A 21,682-nucleotide genomic window follows, 5' to 3' on the forward strand; every position below is an offset into this window, starting at 1 on the left:
AGTGACCCTGAAAAGAAGGGAATTGTAATGTCATAGCCGAGTGGTTTAGTGCATCGGACTAAAGCTCTGATGGCCGAGTCATCAGCGATTTGGTTTGAATCACGATCATAACACTAGTGTCTTTGAGCAAGGCATTTAACAATATAATTCGCTTCTCATTCCCAGGGGGGTGGGAGGGGGGGGTGGGCGGGGGATGAGTATCCTGTGAGGGCAGAGATGGTTCCTGTGATTGGTTTAATGGATATGTAGCTTAGTGCGCTACATATACTTTGCAGCATATGCTGTATTCTCCCCCCGGAGCTGAGATGGTTAAGGAATGAAATATATTGCCCAGTGACCAGGGGTAATGTCTAACCTACAATCTAGGTTGTTTGTAGAGGAACTTCCTGTAGCTCCTCCGAGTTATTTTTTCACATATAATAGTTTTCTTCTAGTTGCCCTCCCCCGTAACAAATATTCGCCTTGTTTGGGGCGAACACAAAAAAACATTAATCTATCATCATACCTTTATGACCAAACATTAATCTATCATCATACCTTTATGACTGCCATTAGTTGGGTTCGAGTTTGGTTATGGTATTTTATGATCAGAAATGCCTCTTGGTAATCAGAGCAACCATCTACAGTCATGTTCCCTGCATTCACACAGCTATAATGAATACTAAATGCCTTTACACACATAGGTGATCTGACTATTCATTTCTCATTTCAACCTCACTTTGGACAGATTCATTTGAATGGGAGAAGAACCCAATTATGGCTACACCAGGCCTCAAAATAACCCACGGCACCAAACAATTGCCGCGGTGCCCTGTGCTGTTGCTGTAGTACAAGGTTCCTGTACAAATTTACATTTTCTTTACAGAGTTGCTCCTTTCACTGGAAAGAAATTGCTGTGCCCCTTCAAGAGCATAGTTCAAGGCCTGCTAAGTTCTACTGAATGACACTACAATCATTTCAAAATGCTATAATACAAATCAATTTACAATTCAGTCATCAGCCCGGTTTTCAACCAGTCGTATTTTTACATGTTTATTTACACTCTTGTGTTGCGGGACCTCAGTTTTCTTGTCACAATACTGTGTGAACTATCGCCCCTTGACTCTCCATGGTTAACCATCTGTATTATGAAAACAGGAATGAAAAATGATAAAACATTTGTCAAACTCTGAGTAAAGGGTTTGAGTTACTTGTTCTTACTCCTCTATAGATTTGAAAACTGTGCATGGTGCAAGTATAATCTAGTAAGGTTTGCAATAACACCATGTACATGAGTAAGATTTGAAACTTTGCATGGTGGAAATACTGTATAGTAAGGTTTGTGGTAACATCATAAACCTGAGTAGAATTTGAAATTTTGCACAGTGGAGGTACAATCTTATAAAGTTTGCAGTAACACCATGTATAAGTAGGATTTGAAACTTTGCATAGTGGCGATACAATCAAGGAAAAAGTTGAAAATACACAAATGATAATGTGGCTCAAAAAAATAAAATGTTTGTAAGCAAGACTACAGACACACACTCACCTCAAATGGGGAACTCTGGAAGGGAGCTGAGATGTCTTTCTTGAGGAGACGTTTCCGCTTCTTCTCGGTTGTAGGGGGCGCGTGATACGACACAAACTGCACCTCCGGGGACTTCGTCGGGGACGTCATATGGGACGTTGCATTTTCCACAAACTTCTTGGCTGAGGGTTGGGACCGAGAGGAAGATTTTAACGGGGAGGCTGCTGCAAACAAGAAAGCGCAAAGAGAGAAAAAGCAGGGTGTAGCGAGGGCAAGGAAAGCAAAGGTTTAAAGCCAAACATGGTCACATACAATGAGGACTAGCAAAAACAAGTAACAACCCTCTATGAGGGTGCTCTAATCTAGACTGACAAAACATGGACTATGAGGGTACTTAGTATGAGGAAATTGTTATTTTGAGCAGAGTCTAATTCTACAGAAAAGAAATCTTCACACACAAAAAAGAAGGTAAGACTGCTAAGGACTAGAGTTCACAGCAATCACACAATGAAGAGATGGAAGTCAACAGTAATTAAAACACCTTTCAAAACCTAAAAATAAAAAAAATTAAAAATTAAAGGAACTTCCTTTCCTTCACAATGTTAGCCTCAGATGTTATCCATAGAGAATGACTGACGTCACTTTTGTTGCCGAACCTGTCTTATCTTAATCCCCTAGTTCTACTACTATACATTTTGCTTTGTACGCTGCCCAACTAAGGATAAAATGTTTACCTGATTTCGCAATTGGCGAGTTCTGCAGCATGTCTCCAATCTTGGAAAAAGGCGCCCTCTTGCCCCGCCCACTGGTCAAGGGTGCTTCGGGCATCGCGTTTTCATCAACCTGGAAAGAAAAAGAATACTTTTTTGAAAGATGTAATAATTATACTGAAAAGAAGAATATTATTATGCACTTTTGTGGTTAGAGTCCCAGTTGTGACACTTGTGTCCTTTGCATGGGACATTAAGCTGTTGGTCATGTGTATGAAAAAAAGCCAAAGGGGGGGGGCAGTAATATCTATAAACCCATGTGTATAAATAGGACACCTGCGAGAGTCTTCATTTTCCCCAATTGATATCAATGTAACCAAACCGATGGCTGGAAGAACAAAATAGTTTGGATCCTAATTGCAAAGCAATTGTTAGCATTCATTATTGTTATTTGATATGACGAACATGACCGAGATGGTGGCAGCATGATAAAGGTCTATTGTGTTGGATAAAACCCTTTAGCGCTAATAAAGTAGATTAAGGTTGCATGCATCAAGAGGAGCATGCCTGATAAACAAGGATAAAGGGCCTTGATCACGCTACTATAAGAACCCAATAACACTAAAAAAAATAAGCAGTTGTGAAAGACGAGTCGAAACCTACCAAATCCTCCTCTCCTCTTACAGCTCTTGTCTTCCTTGAGCTTCTCGTCACTCTTGCACTTCCATCGTCACCGCGGTTCCTCTTCCCGTAGGCATCGTCATTGAACTCCTTCAGAAGTGAAGAGGGGGAATGGGAAATGTGTAAACAAACTAATCATACCATTGAGGGTGCCCTTTAACAAGGAGAAAATGCCCTGGTGCCCTTGCCCTTTCAAAAACGAAGCATACACACCTGCAGCACTATTAACATTAACTTTTTCAATGACCCAACGTACCTCCATCTCTTCCATGCTCTTTCGCTTTTTGGTTCTGCGCGTGTTCGCCTTCCCTTTTCGCGCCGGTTGCTTCTTCTGCAGTGGGGTCATGTCCATCTGTACTCGGGTCCTTCGTCGGCCAGGGAGGGAGAAGCTCTCTTGATCTTTGACCTCCATGGCGAAGAGGTCAGGGGACCCGGGCTGGTCGCTTGGGGAACTAGAGGAGTCCTTGAGGGAGGAATCCATGTTGCGTACAGGTTTGACGTCAACGCTCACCTGCTGGAAAACAAATGGCATAAATTAGTGCAAGTGAAAGTGGAATACCGCTTCAGTTCGATTCGAACCAGGGTCCCAAAAGTGAAAGGCAAGGAAAGATAACACTAAAATCACAACCCGACCTTCCACAACATGGATAATAACTGTTCAACTAATTATCACTAGAAGACAAACTTCCATGGTAACCATGGTCAGACTGCAAGACTTGCAATTGAAAGGGTGTGGGTTTGATTCCCACAAGGTAGGCTAGAATAAGTATTGTTGGCTAGTAATCGAATCACAATTTCTTGATAAGTGCAATTCAAAGTCAAAACGGTAACTCAAAATTTGTATGAGAAATGGTCTGTTGCCAGCTGAGCGTTTATATCCCCTTGTGAGGAATTTGCCGAGTTCCCTTGACAGAAAGATCATCTCAACAAATAAACAAACAAATAAACAAACAAATAATAAGCTAGTAGACAAACCTCAATCAGTCCAAGTTGTGTCTGGAGTGTGCGATTTGCCGCCTCTAGCTCCGAGATAGATTTCATCTTCTCAGCCACAATTCTCTTGGATGAAGTCAGAGCTTTCTTCTTGTCCTCTCTTTCTGTCTCCAACTGACCATAACAAAGACAATGAAATTATGTGTTTATTAGATTCTTAGAAGATGAGATGTACTTTATTTTATGAACTAGGATTCAAACCTCGTAGAGATACAAAACTTGGCAATACGATTGTCTCCCACTACTCACCAGTTCAGTTAGCCGTTGCACCTCCTTCTGGACACCCTCATTGCTCTTCCCAGGCCGTCTCTTACTCCCCCTGGTGTCGTCCGAATCGCTCTCATCGTCTGTCATGGACTGGGACTGGGTGATGCTCACCATCTTATCCTACGCAAATCAATTGTCAATCAATGCATAAACAACGATGGCATCTTTATTGTAGAATCTACAAAGCGTGTAACAGTACTTTAATCTGGTTAAGGGCAAAGCACCTTCAAGTTGGAAAGGCGATGCATTCAGGTCTACCAGTGACATAATTACCATACTTTGAACTTTGAAAGGGAACTCTGTTTCAGGCAGTGTTCCCCACGTGTCGACAGCCCAAATCAGTTAAGTGTTGCCCTCTACTTGAAAAGTTAAAATGGCAAGACATTTTGATCCAAGCAGAGTCTTCCTCGAAGACTAAATGACAACATAATACACATATAAACAGGCCTACTGGTGTAACAGAAGCAGTCAAGGGGAAAGGAATACAAATAAGAAGGCACAAAGCTCTTAGAAGGGATGAACAATAAAAACAAGAGTAAGAAGGAGCTGGCTCAACCACAAGAGGTTGGAAACACAGAATCAAATGTGGGAAGGACAAAAAATAATTAACAATTCTTTTGGAAATTTTTGTTTTCTATCTAACCTTTAGATGTTTGATGTGCTCCTCTTTCTCCTCAAGCAGTGTTTCCTTCGTCTTATTGTCTTCTAGGAGTGATTCCATCTTTTCTTGCAAAGCTCCGACAAGATTATCCTTCTCCTTACGCCACGTCTTCAACGTCTCATCCTTCTCAGCAACTTGTTTCATCACCTGTTTGTTGTAGAGGTGATTTTAAAGGTAGGGTCATATTTTGTAAAAATTACCTTGAACAAATGCTGTTAATTTTTTATCTGATAGCACTCTTCAGTTTGAACTAACGTTCTTTTCCATTTCCTCAAAAAGTAGACACCATATTGAAATCAAACTTTCAAAGGTGGCTTTTATTGTATCTTGCTTGATAACATTGTAAAAACTCAGATTATACAAGAATGAAAAAAAAAAAAAAAAAAACTGAAAAATTTAATGTCCTCTTTGTCAAAAGTGACCGACTGAACCTTCCGATTGTTTCATATTACAGAACTAAGAAACTTAAGAGGTGGTGAGAGTCATTCTGACAAAAAACTTGCCGTCTAGTCCTTTGAAAAAAAGATAGAAGTTTTAGCATTTATGTTGAAATAATGGCATTTCCATCTGGAAATAGATTTTTAAAAAGCTTCTAGAAACGGCATCTACATCTCCTAAGAGTAAAGGCCGAGTCACACTGCAGCGATAACGAAAACGATAACGATCACAAAGCAAAGAGAACGCATTTTATTGGTTGAATGAGCATGTGCATATTCTACGTGGAGCAATTCAACCAAAAGAATGCGTTCTCTTTGTGTCATAATCATCATCTTTATTGCTGCAGTGTGACTCGGCCTTAAGAGAAGTAGATAGAGCAAGGTTTTTTAAACTGAAGAAACTAAAAGCTATTTTCGTTGACTCGCAGACATAACAAATCTAGAATTCAGTTAAAATTCTGACATTTCCTATGCCTAATTTAGAGTATTGAGAAAAACACATACCTCTTGCTCTAAGGCAGTAATTTTCTTTAGCAGGTTTTCATTCTCAATTTTCTCTGGGCAGTCTTGGGGATGTTGCTGAGCATCGGCCAAGCTCGTCTGTGATCGCTCAAGTTGTTCCTTGAGCTTCTGCAAGTCGCCCTCTACTGCCCTCTTCTCCTTCACATAATCTGAAAGGGCCGCCTTAGTGTCCACAAGCTTCTTCTTATGTTCCTAACAAATTAAAAGAGGGGGATGAAAGTATAGACAACTAGAGAGCCTAGGGTTGAGAGTCTTTGATGGCGAAAAGATCTGAAACTAAGACCCAGGTTTTAAGAGGTATGCTCAACTTATGGCATGTCCACCTCTTGGCAACCCCTAGACTTTAAAAAGATGCAAAGGTGCTTCTGGAAACAGTATCGTCAGCAATCGAGAAGAAGATCAAAGAGGAGGATTTCTTTATATCGAAAGTAACACCCATCTTTTTTCACCAGGATAACACAGAAATGTTTGAATTAAATGAAAGTCTCAAATTTTCTAATCCTTAAAGAGCACAATAATTGCTTCAGATGTTGTACACTCTTCATATAGGAAATATATGAAGATTTTAAAAATCTGACATTTCTCATCCCAGGAATCAGTGTTTCTTAAAACAATCTTTACCTCGTGTTCTCGCTCCAATTCGCGGAGTTTGCCAAGGGTTTCATTGAGCTCTTTCCTCATTGTCTCCTTCTCCTTCTTGGACTGATCGTGGTTTCTGTTGGACTCCCTTACTGCCTGCTTATTCTCACTAGAGACGGTGTGCAAATCAGAGTACTTGTCCTGCAATTCTGTCAGCTCTGTATGTGGGGAGATCGGAGAGTTATATATGTCAATATTATCATGTCAGAGTATAGATATGGGCGAGTGTTGTGGCCGAGCGCCTAAGAGTAATTCTCTGGTGTTTCTGATCAGCAGAGTGTGGGTTCGAGTCCCAGTTGTGACAGTTGTGACACTTAACCATTATTGATTTGTCCTTCGGATGGGACGTAAAGCCAAAGGTCCTGTGTGTTATCTTATGCATGTAAAAGAACCCACTTCAAACCTCAGCTGTCTTTGTTCGAGACCTCAGATTTAAAATTTGAGGTCTCAAAGTCAAGCATCTGAAAGCACACAACTTCATGTGACCATGGTGTGACAAGGATGTTTTTTCTGTCATTAATATCACGCAACTTCGACAACCGATTGAGCTCAAGTTTTCACAGGTTTATTTTATGCATATGATGAGATACACCAACTGTGAAGACTAGTCTTTGTCAATTACTAATAGTGTCCAGTGTCTTTAAAGCAGGGTGAAATGCATAGACTGTAGAGGTACCTGTTCTGAGTGAGTCCAGCTCCTGCTCTTTAGAAGCGAGAATCTCATCTTGACTTGCCATGGTTGCTTCTTGCTCCTGCATGCCAGCCTTTAAGACAGAAATCACCTCGCTGTTGGCTCGTGTATCTAGGAGAGAAAGATGGTGCAAATAATCAAGAGAAAATTTGTTCAGAAAGACACCTAGTTCACATAAAGATTAAAAAAAAAGACAAAACTGTTCCCATTTATTTGTGTACAAAACATTGCGACTGATCAATGGCGGCGCAATGACATGCTGAACATGTCAGACAGTGAACAGGTAGGGCATTGGTGCAAGGGGTGAACAGAAAGATTTGTTGTTGTGGGACCTGTAATGTCTTAAGCTTGACACTGTAGTTGTTTCGATGGTTACTTGGTTTATTGTGTCTCACACATGTCTTGGCAATACATACAGTATGGTACAATATGCTTATTAATGGGTTCCTGTTTCAAGGGTACAAGCACTGCATGGGGACGTGGTCTCTATGCATTATTCATTAGCTAGGTTGAGTCATGATTGGAATGTTGATAAGGTAATGTGTAGACTTGGGTAGCTCAATAAGTGTGTAGTGTAGGGATACTACAGGACCGTTGGCCGGCTGAGTGGGTCATACCTTTCTCTACTGCCTGGAGTTTGTGGCACTGCATCTCGATCTCATTCATGAGCTGCTTGATGGTGTCCGCTTTGCTTTTTGTCTTGGCCTTCTGCTCCTCTAGGCTTTTCTCCAAACCGATGCATCGCTCCTCGTTGGTCTTTTGCTGGTCCTTTGAAAGTAATTTTGAAACAATTTATCAGTTTAGGAGTTCACTTTTCAATTTATCTGCGAGGAAAATATAAAAATTAGTCCTAAGATTTCTGAAAGGGCAAACCCTTTCTTTCAATGATAAGTTACTATTAGTTCTTATACGTGCATTACACAACATAATGACTATACATCCCAACTGAAGGATGACGCAACAAGGTCTGGGTTATGGGCACAAGTGTCAAGACCGGAACTTGAACCCACACTCTGCTGATCAAAAATCACCAGAGCCTGTGTTGCGGTATGCTTAGCCCCTCGAACATGATTCGCCAAAAATAAATGTTAATAAAAGAAGGTGTACCTTGAGCTGCTGGATCTCCATTGTCTCTTTCGCTTTCTGGGCAAGACTTTGCTGGAGCCCAGTGCACTGTTGTGAAAGATTCTGCACCGTCGTTTCAGCGGTGGACCTCTTCTGCTCCGTCTCTTTCAACTTGTCGTCCAACATCTTAAGCTGGGAACGAAGATCAGTGGCATCGCCCTGCCATTTAGATGCTTCGGCGAGAGCAATTTCTTTATCCGTCAGGGTGCGCTGCATCTCCTTGAGGCTTCCCTCAAGTTCTTGGTACCGTTTGGCCAGTTCACCGCTGGACGCTGACATCCGCTCTGCCGTCTGAAGCTGGGAGCGAAGGAGAGAAACCTGGCAGCCGTAGTCTGATGCTACCATTTTGGTGTCATTGTGGGCTTTCTGTTCCTTTTTGATCTCCTCATTCACATACTCCAGGTCATTTTCAAGGGCAGCAGCTCTGACCCTGGCCTCTTGGTTCTTGGAGTTTGTCTGGTCGAAACGTGTCTGAAGATCATCCAGATTCTCCTCAAGGTCTTTAATGTTCTTTTCCAGTTCCTCTTTCTTCGCAAGGACCTCGGCTGTCTTCTTCTGCTCTTGATTCAGTTGGGATTCAAGACCTTTGATTGTAGCCTCACGGTTCTCAATGCTTTTCTCTTGGGCAGCAGCTCTGACTGTTGTCTCTTGGACCTTGGAGTTTGTCTGGTCGAAACTAGTCTGCAGATCGTCCAGATTTTCCTCAAGGTCTTTAATGGTCTTTTCCAGTTCCTCTTTCTTTGCAAGGACCTCGGCTGTCTTCATCTGCTCTTGATTCAGTTGGGATTCAAGACTTTTGATTTTAGCCTCGCAGTTCTCGATGCTTTTCTCGTGGGCAACAGCTCTGACCGTGGCCTCTTGGCCCTTGGAGTTTGTCTGGTCGAAACGTGTCTGAAGATCATCCAGATTCTCCTCAAGGTCTTTAATGCTCTTTTCCAGTTCCTCTTTCTTCGCAAGGATTTCGGCTGTTTTCATTTGCTCTTGATTCAGTTGGGATTCAAGACCTTTGATTGTAGCCTCACAGTTCGCAATGCTTTTCTCCTGGGTAGCAGCTCTGACCGTGGCCTCTTGGCCCTTGGAGTTTGTCATGTCGAAATGTGTCTGTAGATCATCCAGATTTTCTTCAAGTTCTTTGACGCTCTTTGCCAGTTCCTCTTTCTTTGCAAGAACCTCAGCTGTCTTCATCTGCTCTTCACTCAGTTGGGATTCAAGACCTTGGATTGTAGCCTCCCTAGTCTCAATGCTTTTCTCTTGTTTGGATAGTTTGTCGAGATATTCCTTGATTGTTTTTTCTAGGGTCAATATCTTCTGCTCCTCTTCCTCAGAATCCTTTGATGATTGATTTTTTTCCTCGTTAAGTGAGCTCAGCCTTTCCTCAAGATCAACAATTTTCTCTTCGGCATCAAAATTCTTCTCTTTCTCCTTTTCGACCTGCAACCCCACCCTCACAAGGGTCTTGGAGGAAGCCTTCAGCTCATCCCTGAATGATTGCAACTCGGACTCGTGCATCCTCTTTAGCTCCTCCAGTTCTGTTTTATACTTCTCTGCTTCTTCTCTCGCTGAAGTTGTCTGCAAGTCCTTCTTGGTTGTCGACTGCAACTGAAGCCTCAGATCAGCAGCTTCCGACAAAGCCTCTGAGAGCTTCCCAACTGCATCCTCGCCGGTCGTGGCTGCTTCCATGTAGGTCTTCAAGCTTTCTTGTAGGATTTTGAACTCTGTTTCGAGCTGAGAGACCTGTGTTGCATGTTTCTCTTGGGAAATACTTAATTTCTCCTGCAGTTCCTGGTTTGCATTCTCCATCTTCGTGAGTGCTGCTTCATTCTCTTTGATCTTCTCTGTCAATAAGCTACATTCCTGGACCAACTCCTGTTCTTTAAGTGCCACTGCATCTATAAACAGGAGAGTTTACAAAATAATAAACGGACTGAGCTAAAAATTCCAACAACCTCAATGACATGAGTAGTCACTCATCAAAAATCATGCAATAAATGTACATAATTATTTTTCACTGACAAGTCAGGTTATCATTTGTTGTCACACTTATTGTAGATGTATGGGGCACATTTGGGCTTTCAAAGCTTTTGTTATGAAATGAATATGGTTGGAAAGATGTATCAAAAGTAGAACATAATTATTCACACAACCATTCTTGAAATTGAGTGGGTTTCATTTTACTGCATGAACTAACACCGGCCAAAAGTTTGTAAAACATTTGGCTATACAAAAGGCGGAAAAAATTGATATCTTTTTTTTTGCCATTACCACATTACTTGAAATGATTCTCAAAACGCTTTACACTATTAAAAGCTACAGTACTTCTTACCAAGTAAAGTTATTATTGCCATTAAACGTATACCTTCCCCAGTCCTTGAACTTTTTGATCTGGTAAGGGGCACTATGGGGAAAATGTAACTTTGAATAGGAGCATTGCAGAGGGCACAACAGCAAAAGCACTGGGTACCGCGGCAATGGGAAACTTTAGACTATCTGCCAATCACCAAGAGAGGGCGCTCTTCACCAGGTAATGTCAACAACTTAGGAATAGGAGAAGCATGAGTGACGGTCACTGACAGCAAATACCTTGTGTTTTGCGTGCTTTTGATTTTGTATTTTAGATTTAGCCAAACTGTATTTTGTTTTTCATAACACATTGCCAGCATAAACCAAACTGTTCTGGAACAGGACGTACTGGACACGAGTTCCCCAAGGATGACAAGCGGTGTGCATGAGATTTTGGGAGTGTTTCTTCTAGGGTAACTAGCAAAAATTCCAAAATACTGACCTACCAAAAATTTAGAAGAAATCTGAAGTTTAGTTGTATGACAATGTATCTGATATAATTTTCAAGAGGCTAAGAGACTTCTAAATATTTTTTGAGTATTTTTGAATTTTTAGCATTTACCAATGTTTGCTATAGGAGTTGTGAACCCTTACCTGGTAGGTCTGCTGCCCTCTAGTGGCAGAGCTTTCAAAAAGTCTCCCATTGCAGTGGGTGTCATGGGTTTACTGCCTTTAAAGCAGAGAGATCAAATTGAACCACGTACCATAGGTTTCTTTCAGCTTAGTCTCCATATCCAGCAGTTTTTGGTCCTTGATGCACATCTTGGCCTTTGCCTCCTCCAGGGCTAGGCTGCTAGTCTCCACCAGACCCTGTAGTTCGCGGGACGTCTGATCCTGTATGTTCATCTTCTCCTCCGTCTCATCCAGGGTGTCCTTTAACTTCTGCACATCTCCTCTGAGACTCCTGATGGTCTTTTCTTGTTCCTGTGATTTTGTTACGGAAGATTTACTATCATTAGGGTTGTGGAGTGGCATGGCCAGGAAGTCTAGTGACTAGGTATTCAAATATCTACCAAACTTCATCAGAAAAAAAAAAAATATTAATGAAAAAGTCAAAAAAAAAAAAGAAAAAAAAAAATTTCTTCTATGAGTCAAGAAAACATAACAATGATCTAGTCGGACATTGCAACCAATTTCAAGACCGTGATCGTTAATGGCAAAGCCATACAGCTTTTTTATTTTGCATTTGTGTTGTTGAGTTTTTCTTAAGGATTCAAACATGACTTAATCATAATCTTTATGCAAGTTAAAAGTTAACCAACCACAATGACCCCACGGCTTATGCTTTACAAAGAATCTGTGTTTTAAACTGGTTGGTGTGAACACAATGACTTGACTTTACCTGAACTTTGCTCTGCTCGGCATGAAGCAGGAGGCTGGATACAAATTCATCATCCGTGTCGACTGTCTCAATGTGCGGCCTCTTGCGTGGTTTCTTCACCGATTTCTCGTACATCTCCAGTCTTTTCTCGTACATTTCTTCGTTGATCATGCGTTCCTCCTCCATGCGATCTCTGTCAGAGTGAGAGAAACATTTCGGTGTCAAGTGGTCCGGTTGTAAATTAGTGAAGATTAACGAACACGAAAATATTAAAAACTGAGACCTGATTAGGTTACAAGATTTAGAAATGTAATCAAGTGCAAACAAAATTGTAGTTAAAACAAATTTTCAAAATCCAAACCCATGGAAATGGTTGTTGATAAAAAAATATTGATATGAAGATAAGTTTGCTAACTTCTCTTCTGTTTTGTTTTTTTTGCCGGTTGATTTGTCTGGTCTGAAGGTACATGTAGATCGGCAAAAAATGTATCAAAATCTTTTTGAAAACGGTGACAAAGTGTGCCCTTAAAAGCTTTAGGGATGTAAAGTGATGCCGCTTACTTGTATTCTGACTCTATCTGAACGAGCTGCTGAGACATCTCCTGACAAACCTCCGCTCTTATCTGGACTTCCATCATCATCTGTAACTTCTTGGTTTCAATCAGTTGAGTCTTGAGGGATTCCACCAGAGAAACCAGTTTCTGTAAAGACAACAATAAGTACAAGTGCAAGGCAATAAGTCAAATTTCTACGTTAGCTTGTGAAAGCGAAGAACGTCTAGTAATGTGGACTACGCACCCACACAAGTTAACATCCCCTACTAACCAGTGATATCTTCTTGACGTAAGCGCGGAATTCCCTGCTTCTGTAAGCACTGATTCTTTGGTGAGCAGAGTCATGAAATTGGGACCTTATGACTCAGTCATCTGTACTTGAGTCCATCTGTGCAGCACTGCTCGACAATGCTGTTCCGCCCCAACTTGACAATCCCCCCGACTGTCACTTGGGACGGAACAATGATATTAACTCTAAGCAAACCGTCAAGGAACCGTCAACTGAAGGAATGAGTAGGGATGTGAGTCATAGCTGACAAAAAAGTCTGAAACTAGCATCCAAATATTAGGAGGGAGTTGAAATGATGGCATTTCCACCTTTAGGATAACCCCTTTGGTCTAGATTTCACAGAGCTTTTAGGAACAATGTCCTCAGCACTAGAGAAGTACATCAATGAGAAGGAATTTCTATAATGTGGATACATTTACGATTGATTTTCTTTACCAGGCTGACGTTAGAAAAGTCTAAGTTCCGATAAATGTCTGAAATTTCTCATCCCTGGAAGACTTACAGCTTTCGACTCTTTTGGAGTGGTCTCAACATCTCCCTCCTCATCCTCAGTCTCTTCATCTTCTTCATCCTCCTCGATAAACGTCTCGTCGACCGTCGTCAGATCCAGGTTTGAATCTGGGTTTAATCCAGGCGTGGCCCAGGCAACCGACACCCTGTTGCGAGACATCGACTGGTTGATTGCCATGGAGAGTGCTCGGGATGACGGGTACTTGGGCGGGGCTGCGACGGCTGGGATCTTCCATTTGTTGTCCAACTTGGAGGTGATTGTTGTCACCTGTCAATGAACAAAAAATTGCTTATGTGAAATGGTAACGAAACCAAGGATGCCTCAATATAAACTTAATCACTTTAGCTTGCTACATGTACTTGATTCAGAAACATTGAGGTTAACCCCCTTCTCTTCTCTTCCACACTAAGTGTTTTGAACTCTTTTTTTGTGTAGTACCAATCCTAGCACAAGGGACCGATGGGTCCATCTTTGGTTTGTTTATTTTTAATGTAACTTTCTGCAGAATCAGGAAGAGCTCTGCATGGAAGCTCGGCATGATAACCCAAGAAGGTGTATTTGAACTTCCAGCACCAAGTTGATCCAAATATTGAGTTTTAAATATTGGCGATTCTGTTCCTTCAAATATCTTAGTTTAACATAGTTTATGGTTAATACAAATTATACAATGAGAGTAATATTTAGTGATGAAATAAACAATTACAAAGTATGACCTTAGCTTAAAACTGTCATATTTCTGGTCCAGTGCACTTTGACCAAAAGGCCCAGTGGTTTTTGTGTGGATTAGCCACTCCTGATGAGCCCAGATTGAGATACGATGAGAGTTATATCCTATAGACCTTTATCACGCTGTCACCATCTTGGTCATGTTCCAAATTTCCATAACAGTAATGAATGCTAACATTCATTGCGCAAACATGGCACCAGACTATTATTTCGTCCAGCCTCAGCTTGGTTACAATGAGTTGGAATGGAGTAAAATCAAGATGGCCACACCATGATAAGTGTCCATACAGAAATCTTTGAACAAATGAAGGTTACCTGCTTGGCTATCGCTGAGAACTTTAGCACATGGATGGTTTCATCGAAACCTGATGCACACTGGTTGACATTGACGATCATGGATGCCTTGCCTTTACCCATGAAGAAACTCTGAAACAACCGCGTCAGTTTGCTCTCCCGAAACGGAATGATCTTGGGGTTGGTCCTTCATTAGAAAGAGAGAAAAGAAAAAAAAACCAAAAGTATAAAAAAGTAGACAGTACTTGTCATAGAATTTTCAAACCAGGGGAATTAATGACAGCAATATTTTCTGCTGAAGTTGAATCTGAAATACTATTGTACAAGGCTCTGGTCTGAGGTGCGACTCAAACAAGGGTCCACAGAGGTGAAAAGGCAAAGAAAGAAACCACTGGGCCAAAATGATCCCCAAATGTTGCAAACCCTGAAATGGTTACCAGCCAAAATAGTAAGCCAAACATCTACCACACATGTAGCCTGCTTAGCTTTGCTTTGCAGAAAGTTGTTAAGCGATATTTTCTGTTTATGCAGTTTCAGGCTTGGAAAAAACATGGATGCCACGATCTCTGTTTCCTCAGGCCTTGGCCTTGATGCCTCTTCTCCCATACATGATTTCAAATTTTCCCACTCTTCCACTAGAAGTGCCTTTTGAAAAATAACAATAGCTTGCCCTCTCAAAGCTGAAATTCCAGGCATGCAGTTCTTTGACTTTGAGTTCCCAGCTATATAAAACAAATATAAAGTTAAAGTGATTTACTTAGGATGATTCTGGTTGTATCTGAGTGTGTGGATGCACTTCCCAAGAGTCAGCAGCGATGTGTTGATGTTACCAGCTTCTTTAAGTCGGTCTCCTGTGTTTTGGGTTCGGGTGTAGCGCTCGGAACCGGCCAAGTCACAGAACGAAAGCCTGCAGTAAGGGAAGTAATACGCATTCAGTAAAGGAAAGTTCCAAAGTAGTACACTTTAATGGAAGGGGGCTCAAAATTGACACAGGACTACAGGCTTGAGGTTATTGACTTTAGAGTCGAGCCAGTAGACTTATGATCGGACTAGTCTGATGGTCTTTGTGTTTTTGAATAATAACACCTCACTGCATTTTTAATTGAAACTGGTAATTACAAGTATCTTTCAATTCTGTTGAGTATTGAAGAATTTCCTCGAGACAAATTAGGAAAATCTTCTCCAAATGCTTAATCTTCTTAAAAACAGCTTAAATAACCTGTGTTCCTCTTATTTTGACTCAGGTCTTGTAACATATTCTCTGGTCAAGTACAAGGTTTGAGCAGCAACAAAACTGAAAGCCTTGTGGATTTTCCCCCAAAAAAACTGAGCCCTGTGGTAACCATCAAACTTGAAAACATGGAAACCCTTGACCTAATCAGATGTTCAACTTACTTGCTCACTCGGGCAACATGAGGGTTATCACAATCAACAACGCGTAGAATCTTGACACTGAAGATGCAATGACTGAGGATAAACAGAAGATATATTGCAAATTATGAAGGGAAAAAACAAACATTTCTTGGTACAAATTGGGCATACAAATATTCACATGATGAAACGGTTGCTCCCATCCAAATACCCACCACAGAAAACTAGTAGCTCTTCTTTTGAGCAAACTGTCTCGAACAATTTTCCATAGAAAGGCTACTACAAAAAGGCAGATCTTTGCAAAGAAAGATGGTAGACAAAATCATTTTTAGCATTTAGTTTTTATGAACTAGTCTCCTGGTTTCTTACCTGCGGCTGGAGCACTGGTTAAGTTTGGTTGCAGCAATGCTTAGATTCTGCTGGCCGATCTTCAGGATTTTGTAGGCCTCATCTGCGCTCCGACAATAAATCTCTTTCAACCCTACACGAAAAGAAGAACAAAATTTAAATATTTCAAGAAGTAATGCAAATGTGGTAAGAGCTTAGTTACTTTTTTTTGTCAAAGCAAAGCTAATTTATGGGAGACATTTTTGAGAAAGAAAGTTCTAGTCAAAAAGAGAGTCTACTTGTTAAGAAAACAGGAAATGGTATGGTCATGGTATTATGTTAAAGGTCTTGAATTTCATTCTTGAAGAGGCTTAGCAACTTTCCCCTGGTTGGGTAACTTTGTTTAGATGTATTCCTCTTTGGAAGTTTAGCAAAGTGACAACTAGTACAAACATCGCATCTCAGGCAACAGTATCCACAAAGAGACACCACCAGGGAAAGTTGAATAACACTAGTTGCCTAAATGTGATATATGGAGATTAAATCATTTTGCAGGATGCTCAAATTCTGCTATTTTCATACTTGTTCGTACTCTGGCTATCACCTTGTGCTTACCTTTGATGAAAATCTGACCATTTTTATCTTCAGACAGTTTGAGGGGCTGTCGTCGTACTTTCTTTCCTTTCGGTATCGCTTCCAGGAGATCATAGATGTACTCATTGTAGATCTCGGCAAAGGACACCCAGATGGCAAACTTGACTGGACCCTGGGCTTCCACGTCGATCGACGTATCGTCTGGGATCCGGCAACGAATGTCCTCAAGAACATTCGGCACACCTGATAGTTGAACAATAATTATTTATCATATTTTTCTGGGAATGAAACCAACACAGCCTCATAAGTGAGGTTAATCACTGTAGCTCGCTAGTCTGAAGAAACCTGTAAACAAGGGTGTACATGTATGATAAACCAGAAACACTGGATTTAAACATGACTCTTCCGCAATAAGTGGGTTCTTTTACTTTCCCTACCAAACTGTTTCTACATCTTAATGTCCCACCCGAAGGAAAAAGCAACTGTGGTCTTTCTTAAGGACACAAGTGCCATGGCCGGGACTCGAACCCACACTGTGCATTAGAAACACCAGAGTTTGAGTGTCCAATTTTTTTAAATCAAGTTGACCACTATTGTCGAACTCCATTTTGACCACAAACTATTTATACAAGTATTGTGAGGAGGTGGTAAAATTACATTTTATTTTACATTCCAAATTGCACCCCAGGGTTTGCGGCCAAGCACTTACTATCATCTGTTACATTGTGAAACGAAATTTCAGAGCGTGAATCCTCCGTTGCTGTGGTGTAGTTAGAGGCTCTTGAGTCATCAGCATCATCGGTAACCGAGTTGTCCTGGTTCCCATAATAGAAGAAAAAAGAGAGATGGTTACAACATTATCAGTGATTGATTTCAGATAGTTAAAGATTTAAGGATGCAGTTTAGTTTTGACGAAAGGTTGAAATTATCTGAAATTACAGGCCGCTGCAAAATTTGAACAGAAAAGGTCTGTCGTTTGAATGAAGCTAGGAAATGCCTGACCCTGTGATAGGCACGTGTTGTTTGGGCTTCCTCCTGAATCCTTCACTTTGGCAATTGGATAACAAGTTGTACAAGTCTCTTTCATAGACGAACTTTGGGACTTGTTATAGTGTGCGAGTTTGTTTCCTTAACGTGTTTATACAATGAATGTGTGGGGACCAAAGTGGTCAAAAAAAGTTTGAATGCGCGCAAGACTTGCACACAGTATATTGGGACTTTAAGGGCCTTCTCACAGGAGGCAACTTTTACAGGAAACTTTGAAGCAACCAACTGCAATGCATGCTACAGAACCACTTTGGCAGCACATGAGTAGTTTTAATAACGTTGTCTTACAATCCACAAGAAAATTGGTGAATGGCCTTTTTTCTTTGAAATTACCTGGAACTGGTTGCCTGTAAGTTGCCTCATGTGACATGGCCCTAAGTGTTTTATAACGCATACCTGTTTGAGAGTCCTTGCTGCCATGGACAGCACTGAGTCCCTAATATCCTCTTCTTTATGGAGTTGTCGCTCTGTTAACTTAGTGACATCGCAGAAGTAGCGAGGCTTGAGCTGCATGCTAGTATAGTGTTTACCCTCGATGCTGTTGAAGATGACATCTAGTGAGCGCGGCAGTATACCGCCATCTTGTGGAGCACCTGTGTAAAGAATGACTAATCAATCAACCTCAATAATTCAATTCATCAAAACTTCAGACGATACGAGAACTTTCAAGTATCAACATGTCTAGTTCTGTGCTTAGCAAGTTAACATGCTTACAGGTTATATAAAACTGGGCCCTGGTAATTTAGAAAATTCAGTAGATGTGGGAGGCAAACCCCAATTTGGTAGGGGGGACACAGGTACGGACTGAAAACCTAATCCACATGCAAGGCTTCAGGTTCGAAGTTCCGACATGATATTCGAACCAGGGACCACTGAGGTGATAAGAAAATGTTATCAGACTGACAACGAGGGCATACCCTGAATGGTGTAAGTCTTTCCAGCGTTTGTCACACCGTACGTGAACACCAGGCAGTTCTGCCCATCGATAAAGTCCTTTACGGTTGAGAGCATTGTGTCGTCGAAGAAGTCCTTCTGGCTGGTGTCCTCCCCGAAGATGCGGCTGAAGGTGAACTTGTGGGTCATGTTGCTGAAACCTCGCTGGCTTGACTTGAAGGTGAAGCTATCCTTAGGGGCTCTCATCAGGAGCGTTGACGTCTCTTGAATCTCCATACAGTCCTGTATTAAATACAAAAAATGTGATTGGTTATCAATAAAGTAATCAATAAAATATAGATTTGTTTTATCCAAACCCCACTTTAGACTTGTACAACAGAATGCCACAAAGTACCATACCTTCCAGACTTGCACTGGGTGAATGCACGTAGGTTTCTTCTGTTCGTATGGCTGACACTGGTACAATAGATTGCCACAAAGTACCTTACCTTCTAGGCTAGCATTTGGTTAGGCGCACAGTGCTTTTTAGTTACAAGTAAATTTGTGCCAATCCTCCAGTTAAAAAAATCCTATAAAAAGTTAAGAACTGCCCCCTCTCAAAAAAACAAAAACATCATTGTTCATGCAGTTTGGGTTGCAACAAAACCAATTAAAACATGAACCGCAACATTGACAAACATAGCAGCCTTTTAAGATTTGTTTTATACTACAACCGTGACCATCACATACATGTATGGAGGCTGTAGTTTTCAGGATTTAAATTTTGCAAATTTTGTTGGAGGAATAAATTAGAAATCTGCCTACCTGAGACTCTCCTTTGTCCCTCTCCGTGGCAGTGAAGGGTCGAATTCTCAGATGGACTTGCATGTGTTCACGACCATGGGCGACGCTTTGCCTGGTGAGCTTAGCATCGGCAGCAAAATCCTGCAATCAAAACATACAATCCATCTTATACGTATAACTTCAGAAAGCCAAAAGACTGGGACCCTTTTTTTAGACCACTGTCCAGGCAAAGAGAACGCTGAAAGGGTCATACTCATTATAACAGTGTGCCCTGTTTTTGTATTTTACACTGTAACTTGTACTAAAATAATTTTTTTTCTTTAATTGATGGGATACTGACTGAACTCAGACAAATTCAAGGGCATCTGAGGCAATTGATTAAATGGCATTGCCAGGGGCCAAATAGGGCAACAAACCTCAAGCAAGTTCTTTTTGCACACATCTTGGGTTGTGTCAAGGTCATCGATGCTACTAGTGACGTCTTGATCCTCTGAATCGGATAAATCGTCGAAGCTTGTTGTGTTTGCCATCCTCACCCTAGGAAGAGCAAACTTATCTGAAACTGATGAGAGAATATCAATTGTTTATGAATAGGGCTTATCTTTATGCTCCGAAAAAACAACACAAACATTAATATAATGACTCAGAATGAGGAACACAGATTTGTGTGCCCTAAAACATTGGGTTAACTGGGTACAAATCGAACTTAGAAAACATAGAGCTGAGAATGAGGTTTTAACCAGGCCTAACATTACACAATCAAGTTTCTCATCATGTAGACTTAATAAGATATCGTTACAAAAGTGCCAAATTATTATAGGGGGGCACAAGGGATGCACATTGTAGTGGGCAACTTTCTCGCCCATGGAAACTTTAATTTCTGCTTGCACTTTCCAAAACAAGCCTCCTTATTGTCAGATATTTTCCTTCAGCTGCTAACTGCTGGCAATGGTATCCATGAGGTAGAATAGATACATTCTACCTACGGACCATGGTATGGTTTGCCAAAGATTGTGGCTTGCGAAACTCTGTTGTGCACGCAAGCCATCTTTGTGTGACCTCCTGCTCAATCATAAGATTCACCCTCGCCAGAGCAGAGGCATACAAATCTCCATGCACATCGCCATCATGATGTGCACCGTGGTCGCCATTGTCAAGTGAATCTTCTGCCATGACGATTGAGGATTTAAACTTGACTTGTCTGAATCTGATCAAAATTCAACATGTCTTACTTATGCACAACTTGCTGTAAAAAACAAGCTGTCGAGTTGTCTGTCCTCCGTCGAGTTGGCAATGGAATGGAATGGTCCAAAAAACAAACACTACAATCATTCACTATTTACCATTACACTAGCAGTAGCACTTCGCGCATGTTCTGGGCCCAATTTCATAGCGCTGCTTAGCGGCCGATTTTGTGCTTACTGTGCAATTTCTATTTCATAGCGCTGCAAACCGTAAGCACACGAAAAGCCATGCTAACCTTCAGGTGCTTACCGCACGAAAATAAATGATGTCACAATGCAAATCCACGGCAAATACTCAAAAATGGCCTCCCAATGTTTCTGCTAACCTGTGAAATACGCTAAGGCTTTTAACTTTTAAGCATATTTTTTTGCTACAGTATTCCAGTAAGCACCAAAATCTGCTTACCGTTAAGCTGCGCTATGAAATTGGGCCCAGCTGTTCAGTGAGTGAGTGAGTGAGTGAGACTCAGTCTGAGAGTGAGACTTATGAGAGAAGGGGGGAGACAGGGCGAACAGTACACGACAACAATACAAATGTTTATAAACTTTAATCTATTGACGACATTGTAATAAATTAAACTAAGTCAAAGACAGTTTTTAAAACAATTAACACACATCAATTAGTTTTATCGCGAATGGCAAAATATCAAGAGAGGGCACTGTTGAATTGAATCCACCACAGGCGTTGCATGTGGTGCGCGATTCTGCCGAGTATCAACATAAACGTAAACGTAGAAACTGCATAGAAACAGCCCCATATGCCTTCCCATAACTCATTGCGGTTCTGAATCGCGATAAACCTTTATGCATGTGAATAGAGTCATTTATCCTGTGTGGTGTAGAAACGTCAACAAGTTTCACCATGATTAAAAACAAAATGGCCTGCGCATCACAAATCAACATTCAAAATCAAAACAGATAGATACCCGATTGCTTTGGACATGTTTGAAAAACAATAAATTAACAGTGAAAAAGTAACACGATTATGACATTACACAGCTCGTTATTTCTATGAACTTAATTTGTATTATCTGTGGTAGGGTTACTTACCGAAAGTTAGGGGTTAAACTTCAGCTGTTTTTGTCCTGCTTTCTCGCTCGCAGCCACAATCTAATCTTGCGCCGCACTCAAGTGTGTTTGAAAATTGACCAATC

The 21,682-nt window shown here is 41.1% G+C and overlaps 1 protein-coding gene across 5 annotated transcripts; it reads right to left on the reverse strand.

Annotated features, from left to right (window-relative positions):
* Nucleotides 1-181: 181 nt before the first annotated feature.
* On the reverse strand, nt 182-21,680 carry LOC139940581 (uncharacterized). Of its 5 annotated transcripts, none has more exons than XM_071936907.1 (28): nt 21,579-21,680; nt 19,701-19,846; nt 19,306-19,425; nt 18,525-18,783; nt 18,004-18,200; nt 17,270-17,375; nt 16,582-16,803; nt 16,009-16,120; nt 15,664-15,735; nt 15,026-15,175; nt 14,290-14,455; nt 13,240-13,515; nt 12,456-12,595; nt 11,916-12,087; nt 11,278-11,497; nt 8,216-10,122; nt 7,726-7,876; nt 7,094-7,219; nt 6,400-6,575; nt 5,761-5,970; nt 4,802-4,966; nt 4,141-4,278; nt 3,874-4,005; nt 3,155-3,409; nt 2,881-2,988; nt 2,242-2,350; nt 1,529-1,728; nt 182-1,120 (listed from the first exon to the last, which is right to left on the reverse strand). In XM_071936907.1, the coding sequence occupies exons 2-28, from the start codon at nt 19,812-19,814 to the stop codon at nt 1,037-1,039; spliced, it is 6,087 nt and encodes a 2,028-aa protein (XP_071793008.1). In that variant the 5' UTR covers nt 19,815-19,846; nt 21,579-21,680; the 3' UTR covers nt 182-1,036. The 5 variants fall into 5 exon arrangements, with proteins under 5 accessions (XP_071793008.1, XP_071793005.1, XP_071793007.1 ...); XM_071936904.1 differs by having other exon boundaries at nt 1,529-1,731; XM_071936906.1 differs by having other exon boundaries at nt 1,529-1,689; nt 3,155-3,412.
* Between the last annotated feature and the right edge of the window lie 2 nt (nt 21,681-21,682).

Source organism: Asterias amurensis, chromosome 8 (assembly GCF_032118995.1).
Source record: "Asterias amurensis chromosome 8, ASM3211899v1".
Taxonomy (NCBI): Eukaryota; Metazoa; Echinodermata; class Asteroidea; order Forcipulatida; family Asteriidae; genus Asterias; species Asterias amurensis.

Excerpts from the sequence above, each read along its gene's own strand:
- LOC139940581 (XM_071936903.1), bottom strand. The coding sequence starts at position 19,814 with ATGGCAAACACAACAAGCTTCGACGATTTATCCGATTCAGAGGATCAA. Across the intron at positions 15,176-15,663 it reads CATGTTGCCCGAGTGAGCAA|GCTTTCGTTCTGTGACTTGG; the intron begins GTAAGTTGAACA and ends CCCTTACTGCAG. Across the intron at positions 12,596-13,239 it reads CTCCAAAAGAGTCGAAAGCT|AAACTGGTTTCTCTGGTGGA; the intron begins GTAAGTCTTCCA and ends TTGTCTTTACAG.